Source organism: Camelina sativa, chromosome 12 (genome assembly GCF_030686135.1).
Source record: "Camelina sativa cultivar CO46 ecotype springtype chromosome 12, ASM3068613v1".
Lineage (NCBI taxonomy): Eukaryota > Viridiplantae > Streptophyta > Magnoliopsida > Brassicales > Brassicaceae > Camelina > Camelina sativa.
This window is the reverse complement of record NC_141891.1, coordinates 38,892,956-38,906,975: the sequence shown is the minus strand read 5'-3', so window position 1 is coordinate 38,906,975 and position 14,020 is coordinate 38,892,956. Positions and strand designations below refer to the sequence as shown.

The 14,020-nt window shown below is 32.6% G+C and overlaps 4 protein-coding genes and 1 non-coding gene across 12 annotated transcripts; 4 read left to right on the top strand and 1 right to left on the bottom strand.

Moving 5' to 3' along the window:
* The first annotated feature begins 10 nt into the window (after window positions 1-10).
* LOC104732767 (ribosomal RNA-processing protein 8) lies at window positions 11-1,861 on the top strand. Of its 2 annotated transcripts, XM_010452350.3 has the most exons (9): window positions 11-323; window positions 412-473; window positions 552-603; window positions 691-805; window positions 884-978; window positions 1,076-1,182; window positions 1,277-1,391; window positions 1,482-1,526; window positions 1,626-1,861. In XM_010452350.3, the coding sequence occupies exons 1-9, from the start codon at window positions 90-92 to the stop codon at window positions 1,695-1,697; spliced, it is 897 nt and encodes a 298-aa protein (XP_010450652.1). In that variant the 5' UTR covers window positions 11-89; the 3' UTR covers window positions 1,698-1,861. The 2 variants fall into 2 exon arrangements, with proteins under 2 accessions (XP_010450652.1, XP_019089303.1); XM_019233758.2 differs by having other exon boundaries at window positions 1,277-1,526.
* A 1,228-nt stretch (window positions 1,862-3,089) lies between these two features.
* On the top strand, window positions 3,090-5,748 carry LOC104732766 (serine/threonine-protein kinase STY13). 2 transcript variants are annotated; one of them, XM_010452347.3, is made up of 6 exons: window positions 3,090-3,716; window positions 4,135-4,267; window positions 4,364-4,559; window positions 4,642-4,766; window positions 4,862-5,020; window positions 5,342-5,748. In XM_010452347.3, the coding sequence occupies exons 1-6, from the start codon at window positions 3,586-3,588 to the stop codon at window positions 5,663-5,665; spliced, it is 1,068 nt and encodes a 355-aa protein (XP_010450649.2). In that variant the 5' UTR covers window positions 3,090-3,585; the 3' UTR covers window positions 5,666-5,748. The 2 variants fall into 2 exon arrangements, with proteins under 2 accessions (XP_010450649.2, XP_010450650.2); XM_010452348.3 differs by lacking the exon at window positions 4,862-5,020.
* Window positions 5,749-5,810: 62 nt separating this feature from the next.
* On the bottom strand, window positions 5,811-5,882 carry TRNAD-GUC (transfer RNA aspartic acid (anticodon GUC)). Its single transcript has one exon. It is a non-coding gene; the product is annotated as a tRNA-Asp (tRNA).
* Window positions 5,883-7,565: 1,683 nt separating this feature from the next.
* Window positions 7,566-10,098, top strand: LOC104732765 (SAGA-associated factor 29 homolog B-like). Of its 6 annotated transcripts, none has more exons than XM_010452346.3 (9): window positions 7,611-7,959; window positions 8,272-8,365; window positions 8,486-8,565; window positions 8,692-8,798; window positions 8,903-8,988; window positions 9,153-9,206; window positions 9,287-9,440; window positions 9,553-9,566; window positions 9,676-10,098. In XM_010452346.3, exons 1-9 carry the CDS (start codon window positions 7,842-7,844, stop codon window positions 9,776-9,778), a joined length of 810 nt encoding a protein of 269 aa, XP_010450648.1. In that variant the 5' UTR covers window positions 7,611-7,841; the 3' UTR covers window positions 9,779-10,098. The 6 variants fall into 6 exon arrangements, with proteins under 6 accessions (XP_087334377.1, XP_087334378.1, XP_010450648.1 ...); XM_010452345.3 differs by having other exon boundaries at window positions 8,689-8,798; XM_010452343.3 differs by having other exon boundaries at window positions 8,683-8,798.
* Window positions 10,099-11,215: 1,117 nt separating this feature from the next.
* Window positions 11,216-12,877, top strand: LOC104732764 (uncharacterized). Its single transcript, XM_010452342.3, has 5 exons — window positions 11,216-11,501; window positions 12,022-12,119; window positions 12,226-12,396; window positions 12,485-12,527; window positions 12,640-12,877. The coding sequence occupies exons 1-5, from the start codon at window positions 11,476-11,478 to the stop codon at window positions 12,719-12,721; spliced, it is 420 nt and encodes a 139-aa protein (XP_010450644.2). The 5' UTR covers window positions 11,216-11,475; the 3' UTR covers window positions 12,722-12,877.
* The last annotated feature ends 1,143 nt before the right edge of the window (window positions 12,878-14,020 follow it).

The following is a 14,020-nucleotide window of genomic DNA, read 5'->3' as shown; positions in this document are numbered from 1 at the left end:
CCCAAAAGATAAGAAACTCCATCATCTTCTACTTCTGAAACTAAAAAACCTAAACACAGAGAGAAAGAACGTTAAAGACGACGGCGACAATGACGGCGACCGCCATGAAAGACGAAAGTACAAGCAGCAAAAACAGGAAGAGGAACAAGAAGAGACAAAGGAATCCTAAACCTTCTTCTAAAGAAGAACCTATAGAGTCGAAACTGAAGAGTCAAAAAGATACCAAAATCAACAAAAACAATAAGCATGGAGGTTCTTCTTCTTCTTCTTCTTCTTCTTCAGCTTCAAAGAAACGAGCTAAACCTTCCAATTTCCTCGATATGGTCTCTCTCTCTCTCTCGATTACATTTTTGATATTGTTTTGCTGTCTTATGATTGAAGTTTTATGGAGGTTTTGATCAATTTATACAGCTTCGAGAGAGATTATCTGGTGGGCAATTCAGGATGCTCAATGAGAAACTCTACACTTGCTCGTAAGTTTTGATTTACTAAAAATTCTTTCTGGTGATTTTAATCTTGAGCTTAGTTCAAAAAAATATTTGCTTTCTCAGTGGACAAGAAGCATTAGACTACTTTAAAGAAGATCCAGAAATGTTTGATATGGTAATTAAAACTCACACCATTAGCTATAGAACAAGAATTCTAAGTTTGATTCTTTTTTGAGTTGAATTGTTTAAATTTTGTTTTCAGTATCATACAGGGTATCAGCAACAAATGTCAAACTGGCCTGAGCTTCCTGTTAATTCCATTATAGATTGGCTATTGTCTAGAAGCTCTTCTTTAGTTGTGGCTGATTTTGGCTGTGGTGAGCTTTTCTTTTATCCCTGTGTTTTTTTCTTACCCGCTGAAATAGCTTTTACCGATATGATAAAATCTGTTTCAGGTGATGCAAGGATTGCTAAAAGTGTGAAGAACAAAGTTTTTTCCTTTGATCTTGTCTCAAAGAACCCTTCTGTTATTGCCTGCGATATGTCAAATGTATGTACGTCAGACTCTTTACTGCATTCATATTACTTTGTTGATTTCTTTGTTCGCTCAGACTTAAACTGGTATCTTTGGGGCTTACTTTGTGTAGACTTCACTTGAGTCTTCATCAGTGGATGTTGCTGTTTTCTGTCTTTCATTAATGGGAACAAACTATTCTAGTTACATCAAAGAGGCACATCGAGTTCTTCGTCCAAGGTCAGCTTTTGTTTACTATTGCCAGTTTCTTCTTCGTTATATTGGTTTCTGTCATGATTCTGAATAACAGTTCCTGTGGGTGTGTATTCAACAGCGGTATGCTTCTTATAGCGGAAGTAAAAAGCAGGTTTGATCCAAACAATGGAGGAGCAGACCCTATAGACTTTGTGAAAGCAGTTTGTGATCTTGGATTTACTTCGGTTCTAAAGGTAAAATCTTTTGTCTCTATATACTCTTCTCCTTCTTTTTTTTTTTTAGTTTCCCCTATGAGAAAGATACTCATTTTGTTCTTTTTGCAGGACGTCTCGAATAAGATGTTCATCTTATTGCATTTCAAGAAAAAGGTTAGTGAATAAATGCTTCCATTAGGTTTGGTTAGTCTCAGAACTTGGATCTCAATGTTGTTAGCAATAACCTTTTTATTTAATCTTGTTATTGTATAGGAGCAGTTGGATTCAAATCAGAAGACTATAAAGTGGCCAGAGTTGAAAGCATGTTTATATAAACGTCGATGATGACTTTATGATGGTTTGTCAATGTTGTATCACTTAGGCATATTTTATCTTCGGTGAAAAAAAAAGTCAGAGTTTTGCACCCTTTGCTTATGAAATTTTGTACGAGTAAATCAATTACATTGTGGTCTTTGAAGTGTTAAGATAAGTTTTCAGATTTTTGTTAACATAGAGGTTTAGTTCATGAATGTGTCATGCGTCCCTTTTAGTTTTAACTTGTCATATATCCAAAAAAAATTCGGTTTGTTTCAACAAATTTCTCCCTTAATGAAGTTTGGTTTTCCTTAGGAACTTATCTCAGTCAATTAGAATTTTTTTTCACTTTCGATTAGGAACTTATTGTCACTTTATATACTACAAAACCTCTTTGATTAATATAATCATAATATTTGAGAGCAATACGTTGTATGAGTTGATCCCTATACTCCATTTGTTACTATCTTCTGTTCACTTGGTTTGCTACATGCCTACATCTACTTACTTCTGCTTGATTTCTTAGTCTTGGGATAGAATAAAAAAAATTGGACACAACATGAACATATTGATGTCTAAAAAAAAGAAGTCTAAATCAAGATCTGAGCTAAGTGATGCAAAAACTTGTTCTACTAAATGAAATGAATTATTCAAATTGATTAAAAAAAAAAAATACCAAAAGACTTTACTGCTTTAGAGCCAATATTTTACTTTTCTTACACTAATTAATCATATGATCTCACTTAGGGCATCTTTATAGGGGAAACTATTTTGGGTTTTCTTAGAGTAAAAATATTATGAAAATAATGTAAGATCACTAGTTAAAATCTTTTGTTAAGAAGTTAGTTATTTGTAGAACATGTTTAAGATCATAAGATTTAATAATATAATATTTTTAAACATATTACAATTATAAAAACTTATAAAATAACATTTAAATTGTAAATTTATAAAAATTTTACTAAAATTCAAAATACAATACTAAATTGTTATGAAACAAAAAAAAACATTGTACACAAAATTAAAGTACTAAAAAGTACTGATCTTGATCTTGTAATAAAAAGGTTCGCCAGTTCGCCTTCTCTCCGCACCGACGATTTTTTTAGTTTTCTTTTTCTGGCCCACGATCTCTAAATTTTAAATTCATGCACATTTTTTTGTCTTTATGTCAATTAATAAAAGAGTGTTGTTCGTTAAAGATTAATAAAAGACTTTGTTTTTTTCTTTCAATATTTATATAACTATTTATTTATTTTAATTTTTAAATATATATTTGTTTCACCGTTCTATCTTTACATTCTAGGAAACTTCCTTAATATATTTTGTTCATAACTTTGACTTTTTCCGGTTATGTCCGGTTCTATTCATTTGATTTTATTCGGTTTGTGTATTATTTAGTCAATTTTACGCTTCTGTAACTTTGGCCGACCAAAAAAGGACAGAACAAAACAGAGAGAGAGATACGAAATTTTCTTGTCACTTTACTTACGCGGCGGATATAGCAAACATCTTTTCTGATAATTCAGAACTTTTTGTCTTATTACTAATTCAAAATCCAAAAAACAAAAAAGTTTACAAATACATTAAATTCAAATCTTTACCAGCAGTACGACCATCTTTATCATCACATTTTTGACCATTTCTCCATCTGGGTTTAATTATCTTCACTGTTTTTTTTTTTGTGTCACACAACTCAGTTTCAGAATATCTTATTTTTGTATTTTTTGTTATTCACAAGTTGATATTGTTGTCTCTTCTGAGTTTATTGTTTTATTATATTTATGGAAGTCTCTTGATTTCGCTTTTATATCCCCAAAAAGCATATTTTCTTGATGGTACCAAGAATGATTAATTGATCATCAAAAGGGTTTTGATTTGACAAGTCTCTATAATCAAACAAAATCTAAACCTTTTGGTAATGGGATCTGTAACTGAGTGTTACTCTAATGAAGTGTTTGAATTAGATCCTAAATGGGTCGTTGATCCTCAACATCTCTTTGTTGGTCCCAAGATTGGTGAAGGTGCTCATGCCAAAATTTATGAAGGAAAGTAAGTTTACTTAATTCAATTTTGCTCCATTTATCAGATTAATATCATAAAAATTCTAATTTTTGCTTCAGTTTTACTTTATGATTCTTAAATCCATTATTGATTCCCTTTTTCTCGGGGATCGTTCTTGCTTGGTTCTTGAACTTGAGACTTTGCATATTGTGAAGAAAAGATTGAAAGTTTTTTCTGAAAAATATGTAGTCTTTAGCAATATAATTTTTAGTTTAATGGGTTGTTCAATGAGTTAAGGGATCAAAAGGGTAGTTTTTGTATCAATATTTGCTAACGCATCCACTGGAAATTTAGTGTGAATCAGTTTTTGGTGTAAGTGAGAATTTTGGTTTGGTGACGTGTTATTGTTGATGAAGAGTAGTGAGATTGATAAGGAGATGTGTGGTTTCTTTGTTTAATTGTTTAGGTATAAAAACAAAACAGTTGCTATTAAGATTGTTAAAAGAGGAGAATCTCCGGAAGAGATTGCGAAAAGAGAGAGCAGATTCGCAAGAGAGGTCTCTATGTTGTCTAGAGTTCAACACAAAAACTTGGTCGAGGTTCAGCTTCTTATCTTTTACCAATCTCTGGTTCATATTTCTAGAGAGTTTGGTTAGAGACAAGGCTAAACGTTTTGATTCGGTAACTTTGTGTAGTTCATTGGAGCTTGCAAAGAACCAATCATGGTTATAGTCACCGAGCTTTTACTCGGTGGTACCTTGCGTAAATACCTTGTGAGTTTGCGTCCAGGGCGTTTGGACATGCGTTTAGCTGTTGGGTTTGCTCTTGATATTGCTCGGGCCATGGAATGCTTACACTCTCATGGAGTCATCCACCGTGATCTCAAACCAGGTGACAGTTTAACCGATCACACGTCAAGACATTCTAAAAGTTACAATCTTGGTCTTATTTCTATCTTTTTGTTGGATTGCAGAGAACTTAATCTTAACTGCAGATTATAAGACGGTTAAGCTAGCAGATTTCGGTTTAGCTAGAGAAGAATCATTAACCGAGATGATGACCGCAGAAACTGGTACATATCGTTGGATGGCTCCCGAGGTACTAATACTATACTCAATGAAATCATTTTTCGTGTTTTGCATTTGCCTTTTGGCTCCAACAATTTGCTGAATCCAAAAGTTACGGTTAAATAGCTTTATAGTACGGTCACATTGAGGCATGGCGAGAAAAAACACTATAACCATAAGGTAGATGCATACAGCTTCGCCATCGTCTTGTGGGAGCTTATCCACAACAAGTTACCTTTTGAAGGCATGTCAAATCTCCAAGCTGCTTACGCTGCTGCATTTAAGGTTTCATTCTTGATTTCGAAGTCTCAACCATGTGATTCTTGATTTTCAAGTCTCAACCATTTGATTCTTGATCAAAGTTTTAACCTTGATAGTAATTTAAACGTTTAGTTCTAGACTTCATCCATTTGATTCTTGATTTTTATTCTTGGTTCTTGATATTTTATTGTTTGATTCTTGATTTCTAACCGTTTAGTTCTTGTGTTTTGAAACACTTTGATTCTTGTTTTCTAACCGTTTGAATCTTAAATCCAAACCATTTTGTTTCTTTAAGTTTCAAACCGTTTGATTCTAATTGTTGTATGCTTTCATATTGCCGGTTAGAACTTGAGGCCTAGCGCAGACGATTTACCAGGGGATTTAGCAATGATCGTAACATCTTGCTGGAAAGAAGATCCAAACGATCGACCAAACTTCACAGAGATTATTCAAATGCTTCTACGTTGCCTCTCCACATTCTCAGCACCTGAGCTTGTTCCTCCGTCCATTAAACGTGTATTCTCGTCCGAAAATGCGGTATTGCCACCAGAATCGCCTGGAACTTGCTCATTGATGGCTGTTAGAGACGGAGATCAGATTCCTACGGATGCAAACTTGCAGCAGAAACAAGTTAGAGGAAGCTTTTTCTTCTGCTGCTTTATAGAGTGAAAAACTGAAAAGTAATGTATTTAATAATGTATTAGTTTCAATATTAATTAGCTTCTATTTTTAACTAATGAATTTAACCGAAATTAAGGGAGTTGAAAGTGTTTTAAACTTAAAATTCCAAAAAAAAAAAATGTATACAAAAAGACGCCGTTGCCGGGGATCGAACCCGGGTCACCCGCGTGACAGGCGGGAATACTTACCACTATACTACAACGACCTTGTTGAAGCAAAATTTAGTGCAAATACAAAAAATCACATGTCAAAAGAAGCAAGAACACTTTTGTCAAGGTGATTGTAATAAAGTTTTAAACACTTTTCTTTTATCAAGGTGCACTCATCATGAGCAACTTATATATCATGCATAGGTACATGTTAAACCATGTATTTTGAAGGGGATCTTATTGTGAACACTTTCAGAATCGAGCATAAATACATGTTAAACCATTTATATTGAAAGTGATCTCATTCAAAATCCTGCATATGTCATACATGTAAAACCATTTTTATACATGTAAAGATCTATGTTACACAATTCTCTGATTTATTGTATTTCCAGTTAAAATAAAGCAAAAAAATGAAAAAAGTAAAATGCATTCATCATTTTTTACAAGATGATATAACAAATGACACAAAAGTCTACCATTTTTTAAAAACATCTGTTGTAATAATGTCTTAAATATTTTCTTAGAGCATCTTAATTTATCGTTTCTAACAAGAACTTTCACTAATAAAAAAGTAAAATAAATATACTAAAGTAAGAGAAAAGTTGAGAAACGGTTTTCAGTTGAGAACTCATCAGAAACATTTTTTTTTTATATATGACATACTATAATTGGTTAAGTTTTTTATTATTATTTTAATATAATTTTACGTGTCTTGACATATGACATACTATAATTGATTAAATTCTTTTTTATTAGAAATTTTAATACTATCATTTTACGTTTTTTTGGACATATGACAAACTATAATTAGTAAACCCATTTTTATTATATTAAATAAAAAAATTATATTAAAAATTATTTAAATAATATGCTGAGAAACTGAAAGAGTTTACAGCGATAAAAATGTTCTTAATTTTCATTTGTTTTTTATTAATCCAATATCAAAGAATTTTTTTTTAAAGATAGATTTTTTAATTTTTTTGTACAATATTTGTTAATTATAATTGACGAATTGTAAACTTTTTTAAAAAAATAAAGAATTGAATACTATATAGGTCTAGGCTTGTAAATTACACAAGAGTAATGCATTCCCCATTTATAAACAGTTTTTAATATGTGTAAAAATATGTAAAATTGGATGAATTAGGAAGAGATGGATTAGTTGGATTAAATATATACATCAACGGTTCCAATTTCACTCAAAAAAAAAATCTAAAAAATCTAACCATTTTGTTTTTTTTGAATTCTCTCTAGCTGCATAGATTGAAACCTGGTGATTCATTCGCGCAATCTAATTTAGAATTACTCTGTCTTTGTTCTCTTTGTTCTTACATATGATACACTATCATTGGTTAAATATTTTTATTATAGTTTTAATATAATTTTAAGTTTTTTGACATATGGCATATTATAATTGGTTAAATTCATTTTTATAATTTAATAAATAAGAAAATTATTAAAATAGTATATATTGAGAAGCTGAAAGATTTTATACTTTGTAGCAATAAAGATGTTCTTAATACTTCATATGATTCTTATTAATCCAATATCAAGGAGATTTTTTTTTTTCAAAAGTTAGATTTTTAGTATTTTCTATATAATATTTATTAATTATTATTGATGAATTGTAAACTTAAAAATAAAATAAAGAATTGAATACTATAGTTTTAGGCTTGTAAATCACACAAGAATAATGCATTCCCCATTTATAAGTAGTTTTTAATATGTGTGAAAGTATTTAAAATTAGATTATTTAGGAAGAGATGTTCCTTCTTTGTCTCAAAGCGACGTCGTATTTTCATGACCTATGACATTTACATTTTCGAAAAAAAAAAAAACTTAAAAATCTTTTTATTTTAAGGAAAAATCTGAGAACTGAAATTTTGTTTTTGTTGGATTCTCTCAGATTCCAGAGATTGAAACTTTGTAATACGTTCGGACATCTAATTTAGATTTACTACTAGGTCTCTGTTCTCTCCTTCTTACATACTTTGCTTTTTTTTTTTTTGGAAATGTCGTCACCGGACATTGTCGGAATTCTGGAAAACACGAAGGAGCTTGATCGGTTAAGGAAAGAACAAGAAGAAGTGTTGGTTGAGATCAATAAGATGCATAAGAAGCTTCAAGCTTGTAAGTGTTTTTCCCATTTACTCCTACTAATACTCCTCGAACAATTTTGGTAATTTATTTTCTTTGTTCTAACAAAATTTGTGTCTGATCTGATCTGAGACTAGTAAAAAATTTTGTTTTTCTGGGGAAAATTTTGTGATTTGACTAGTTATTAGTATCAGTGAAAAGTTTCGATTTTGGATCATGGAGTAATTAGAGAAATTAAATCTGAATTAGGGGTTATACAATGCCATTGAATCTACAGATTAAATTCTAATTTAGATTGCTGCGATCTACGAAATCAAAATCGTGAAAGCTTTGTTTTGTGTGCAGCTCCTGAGATAGTTGAAAAGCCTGGTGATATCTCATTGTCAAAGCTTAAAAATTTGTACATTCAAGCGAAAGAGCTCTCCGAAAATGAAGTAACGTAAGTCATAGTTGTGAAGTTAAAGACTTTGAATTGATTCTTGGACTAATGCTATCTCTAAATGACCAAATTTGTATCTAACACAATAAGACCCTTTTGGCTTTGTGTATAAACACGCAGCGTGTCGAACATTTTGCTTACTCAGTTGGATTTGATGCTTCCGTATGGACCAACCGGGCAGCAAAGGAGAAAATTAGGAGGTACACACAACAAGTTACTTTAATTGAACTGTAATGTTAATTATTCTCTGGCAAGGCTTGTGTGATACAAAGGAATTAAGAATTTTTTACCGATGCTTTGTAATGATATCACATAAGTGGCAGAAGGCAATGACCAGAAGAGGAAGAGGATGAAAGGTGATTCTGATGTCATAAGACTTTCTCCTTCCATGAGGAATCAAATTGAAGCATATGCAAGTCTAAAGGGTGAACAGGTAAATACTATTTTACATCTACATTTACATTTTTCAGTACCATGCTCATATCTGTTTTTATTTGGATCAGTTCAATGCTCACAATGTCTGTCTGATTTATGCAGGTAGCTGCAAGAGTTACAGCAGAGAGTGCTGATAAGGATGAATGGTTTGTGGTTAAAGTAATCCACTTCGACAGAGAAACAAAAGAGTAAGCTTTAACCTTTCTTCTGCATAAGTTAGTTGTCGATGGCCTAATATTATGCCTAATTTTTGAATCTCATACAAATGCATTCTTCTGGTCATATCTGAAGTTTAATAAGTTATGTCCTGTTTCATTAATGAGTCTGTAAATGTTTCAAACTTTAATCACAGAGTTGAAGTACTTGATGAAGAACCAGGAGATGATGAAGAAGGAAGCGGTCAGAGGTAAAAACTCATATGAAAACTTTGAGTTGTGATTTGGCGTTTGGGAAGTATACTGAGATTTATTCTCTTGGAATCTTTAGGACCTATAAGTTACCAATGTCATGCATTTTACCATTTCCCAAAAGAAATGATCCTTTAACCACCCAAGAGTTTCAACCTGGTAAACACGTCTTAGCTGTATATCCCGGGACAACTGCACTCTACAAAGCAACTGTAGTAAGTACCCCACGAAAGGTTAGTATTTTGTCACAACCATACGCATCTATCTTTATAACTTGTCTTTCTGTCTGAACAAAAACACTAACCTCGAGCTATTTTACATGGATGTCAATTCCTGCAATATCAGAGGAAGTCTGACGAGTAAGTTCTTCAACCTTTTTCAGTTTGCTTTGTCTTGAATTTGTAGTCCCCTTGAACTGGACTCATGTTTATCTATCTATCGTATAACAAGAACTGTTCGTCTGATTAGGTACTTGCTGGAATTCGACGATGATGAGGAAGATGGAGCATTGCCTCAAAGAACAGTACCTTTCCACAAAGTGGTAGCTTTACCAGAAGGTCATCGTCAGTGAAAGAAAACAACTCGCGGTATCCATTGATCACATCAGTCTCTTGTAAATAAACCGAAAAGCGAGAAATTCACGAAGAATTCAGTTATCAGTCTCCATGGCAAGACCAATCAGAAAAAACCGCGGTCTCTTTCATGTAGTTTCAGAGGGGTAGATTAAGATAACGTTCATGTTTGTGTGTGCAATATAAGTTAAAGCTGTAACCTTTGTGTCAAATTAAGGAGATGTTGAATGAGAGAACAAAAGAGAAGCCTTTGTATCATTCGCTTCCGAGAATGTAGAAAACTCCGTTCTTATGATATGAAATTGGATGATTTGGTTTCTATGAAGCAATCAGGTGAAAAAATCTTACTTAAAGTCTTAAGAGAGGGAAAAATGCATGATTTCAGTATCACTCTAAAGCCAGTAAGTCATATACTATTATTCATTTATTTGTGAATCACTGAATCATTTGATCACATTTTAGTCTAAATTAACGGATGATTTGTGGTCAATCTACTCTATGAAGGTGCAACGGCTAGTTGATAACAACTCAAGTTATTACATATTCGCTGGTTTTGTCTTTGTGCCTCTCAGTAAACAACACATCAAAAGTTCCAACGCTATGCAAAAACTAGCATATAACAACAACAACAACAATAAGCCCAAAAAAGCCGGTGATCAAATTGTCATTATTTCTGAGGTTTGTGGCTTTGTGATCAAATGATTACTCTTATTAGTTAATAACAATGTCCAAAGATCTCATGATTAGTCAATCAACATGTTCGAGTACGAGGGTATAAAAATTAAATTTCGGTTTATTCATACTATACCGGTTATACTAAATTCGGTTTTGGTTTTATTGATTCTCTCTACAAATTATTGTATACTATTATTTTATACAAAACAAACAAGAAATTTAAAGATTTTCCATTCTCAGTATAAAAATTTTATTTTCTTAAGATTTATTTTGTAATATTTAAACGAACAAAGTAAAATTATTTTTTTTTGGTTTGGTTCGGTTAATTTATTTGGTATAGTTATCGTTTCCGCCAAAACCAAAACCAACAAATTTGGTTTTGGTTTAATACAATTGGGTTCGGTTATGGTTTTATGTCCACGAACTAAAGAGAGAGAAGTCTATGCTTGCTTAAGCTTGAAGGTGAATCGGAGACGATGATGCAGAAGAAGACGGAAGAAGTATTGGAAATTGATCCTTTGCCTAACATGGTACTAATGATATCAGAGGAAGAAGGTGATGAAGAGAAGTGGTGTGGTGAAGACGATGAGAGGATCGTGAGAGAAGAGAAGAGAAGAAGTATGTTGTGTCGTAGAGGAAGAAGGAAAAGAAGAAAAAGGAAAAAGGCCTATGGGCCATGCTGTTTTATTTAAAGGCCCATATATGTTAATGGGTTATTTTGTGGTAAGAGATAACAATTAGGTTAAGATAACATCTAGTATAAATATGTAAGATTGTGGTATTAACAAGATAAGGAAGTATGAGAGTTTAAGCTAAGAGTGGCTAAACCTACAAAAACCTTCAAGAAGGGAAGAATCTGTTTGGTTCACCGACGTTCGTTGATCTTGGGAACGGACGGCTCAGATGCGTCGAGACTGGTCACGAAGTTTTAGCTGGAGACGAAGAATCTTACGCTCTAAAGAAACGGTGTCGTGTAGGACTCATCGATCACGCTTTGTCTCAGGGGAAGTATCCTTTCAACATGTTCTCCCAATGCCCATTTTCTCGGTTAGTCACAAAAAAAAGTTTCTCAATTTTTTATGTTTTCTGGGAAAAAAATCAAAATTTTCGAGATTGTTGTTGTTGGGGTTAGGGTTCATAAGAGTGTAAAGATTAAAAATCATTCACCAATTCTACTAATTTCAGGTTTCAGTATTATCAAATTGACAAATTTGTACGAATTGCGATTCAAACAAATCATTGGTTATTAACTTTTGATATGTAAAAGAAGTAGAAGGTGAATCTGTTTAGTTGTTTATGATGTTTCTCTCTGTTTTTATAGTTTTGTTCTTTAGAATCACTGAGGAGCATTGGTTGTTAATTTCTGTTGTATTTAGTCAGTTTGAATTGCATTGAAAATAGTTAAAAGTTATAATCTTTCTTTTTGATTTTGAGCCTTTTGGCTTTTTTCTCAGCATCCAAAATGGTTAAAGTTCAAAGCTTTATTCTGGTTTTGGCTATGTTCTCAGCATTGGAAATGATGACAAGTTATAAGGCTTTTCTTCTTGCTTTTTGGCTATGTTCGCAGCTCGAAACTTGTGTGCAAGCTTACTGGGGATACTGTGAACAAGAACGAGGAACATATCTGGAAACACGTGAATGGGAGAAGATTTCTTAACAAATTAGGTTCAGTAAATTGGTTTCCGGTCATGATAATTCATTGACATTTTGTAATGAATCTTGCTCATGTTATTCATGGCTTTTAATGTTTTGATGTTGGTAAATTTGATAGAGCAAGTAGAAAGAGGGGCTGGATCAGGTGGAAGGACCGAGAAAACACAAGTAACCAAACCAAGATGCGATAAGGAAGATAGTAGTGATTCCGAAGAACCTGACTTTTGGATGCTTAAGTCAAGTTCTGGTTCAGAGTCAGATGAAGAGATTGATGAAGGATACTGTAAAGGTTGTTCTCTTTTCTTTTCTTTTTTTGTTGGTTCCATTGTTATCTCCTATCCAAACTTTAACTGGATTTGCATCTGATTTAAGTACAGGTTCTCATTGTGATGCCAAAGAATCTGAAGAGCTATCAGAAAGGTATGTACTGTGTACATTTCCTCTCTCTCTCTCTCTCTCTTTTTTTTTTTTTTGGTACAATCCTTTTGATTTTGTCTCAAAATAACTCAATTTAATTTGGTCTCTTCTACAGAACAAAGAGAATGTCAATAGATATTGGACCAAGTAGCTTTGCTTCTAGGAAAAAAAAGAATAAGAAGGATGAGTCTTCTTAAGAAGTTGATGTGGACCAAAAAGAAAGAGCACAATTTTTGTTTGTAAAAAGAAGAGCTCTTTTGAAAATTATGTCAGAATCTCATGACTGCTAAATTGCAAAACCGAACCATCCATAACCCATTAATCACAAGTTCAAGCCAAATCTAAAGACGAAATGGAGGCAATCATCTAAAGACACAAATCACAAATGGATAGCGAGTCAATCTAAAGACACAAATGGATAGCTAGTCAATCTAAGAAGAAGCTCGCTCAGCCCATGGTTCCCCAAGTTTAACATTAATTGAACATGACAAATTTCTCCCATGTTACAACTGCATTACATGTCACAACACATCAACACGGGGATAAAGAAGTCAACTTTCCTTTCGGCTAGATCGCCAAATATGCCCATTGTCGGTTTCCGCAGCATAATGAAGTTCATCATAACCTATAATTAAAATCTGAAGACAGTGAGGCTGATCACAAACAAACTGAGTTTTTCGAGTTTTGTTTAACCTCCCGATAATGAACGTGAGTGGAAGGAATGTTTTTTTTTTTTTTTTTTTTTTACATAGACTTGTATTAATTGGACATAACAAACTATGTGTGGACTTATATTTTTTATCAACCATGATAACGATTAACGAACGTGGGCTTCAAAATCAATATATAAAGACCAAGTAGGTAACAACCCGCACATAGTACATGATAAATAAAATTAGAATTATGTGTAAATTTAGTTGTTAGGATCTAAAATTTATTTGTGTACAAAATATATATATAACCCGTGAAAATATGTTTAAATCAAATGATTATGTATCAATTAAATATATGTATAACCAGCTCTTTCTTAATCTATGCAAGATTTTTTATTTTTCTTTTAAAAAATTCTATTTTGTGTAAGAATATGTTTCGCCTCTAAAATATTATATCAATGGTATTATCTAAGTCAATTCCCTAGTCGTATTAAGTTTTAGGGATTTTACATGTTTTTACCATAAATACATTTTATTAAGTCTTGGCTGAGGACATCTTTTATCTCGTATTGTTTCTTTTACTTAAGGTTCACTTAGCCACCAAAAACGTTCTGAGACTTGTAATATGACACCTTTGGGTTTATTCAGTATTTTCATTTGATTTCTTCTACAAAGTTGTTCTTCACTTTTTAATCTATCTAAGAATGCTTGTTTCAATGTTTTTTGGGTTTGCATCCTTGATGATGATTTTCGGATATGAGTAGTGTTAGGGTTCTTGGGGATGGGATAGATTAGGTGGAGGGTCTTAGGATGTAGAGTGTATAAGCTTTGATTTGTATGATT

Excerpts from the sequence above, each read along its gene's own strand:
- LOC104732767 (XM_019233758.2), top strand. The coding sequence starts at position 90 with ATGACGGCGACCGCCATGAAAGACGAAAGTACAAGCAGCAAAAACAGG. Across the intron at positions 324-411 it reads CTTCCAATTTCCTCGATATG|CTTCGAGAGAGATTATCTGG; the intron begins GTCTCTCTCTCT and ends CAATTTATACAG. Across the intron at positions 979-1,075 it reads TTGCCTGCGATATGTCAAAT|ACTTCACTTGAGTCTTCATC; the intron begins GTATGTACGTCA and ends TACTTTGTGTAG.
- LOC104732765 (XM_010452343.3), top strand. The coding sequence starts at position 7,842 with ATGTCGTCACCGGACATTGTCGGAATTCTGGAAAACACGAAGGAGCTT. Across the intron at positions 7,960-8,271 it reads GCATAAGAAGCTTCAAGCTT|CTCCTGAGATAGTTGAAAAG; the intron begins GTAAGTGTTTTT and ends TTTTGTGTGCAG. Across the intron at positions 9,207-9,286 it reads GAAGAAGGAAGCGGTCAGAG|GACCTATAAGTTACCAATGT; the intron begins GTAAAAACTCAT and ends TGGAATCTTTAG.
- LOC104732766 (XM_010452347.3), top strand. The coding sequence starts at position 3,586 with ATGGGATCTGTAACTGAGTGTTACTCTAATGAAGTGTTTGAATTAGAT. Across the intron at positions 4,268-4,363 it reads AACACAAAAACTTGGTCGAG|TTCATTGGAGCTTGCAAAGA; the intron begins GTTCAGCTTCTT and ends AACTTTGTGTAG. Across the intron at positions 4,767-4,861 it reads ATCGTTGGATGGCTCCCGAG|CTTTATAGTACGGTCACATT; the intron begins GTACTAATACTA and ends ACGGTTAAATAG.
- LOC104732764 (XM_010452342.3), top strand. The coding sequence starts at position 11,476 with ATGTTCTCCCAATGCCCATTTTCTCG. Across the intron at positions 11,502-12,021 it reads TCCCAATGCCCATTTTCTCG|CTCGAAACTTGTGTGCAAGC; the intron begins GTTAGTCACAAA and ends CTATGTTCGCAG. Across the intron at positions 12,120-12,225 it reads AAGATTTCTTAACAAATTAG|AGCAAGTAGAAAGAGGGGCT; the intron begins GTTCAGTAAATT and ends TAAATTTGATAG.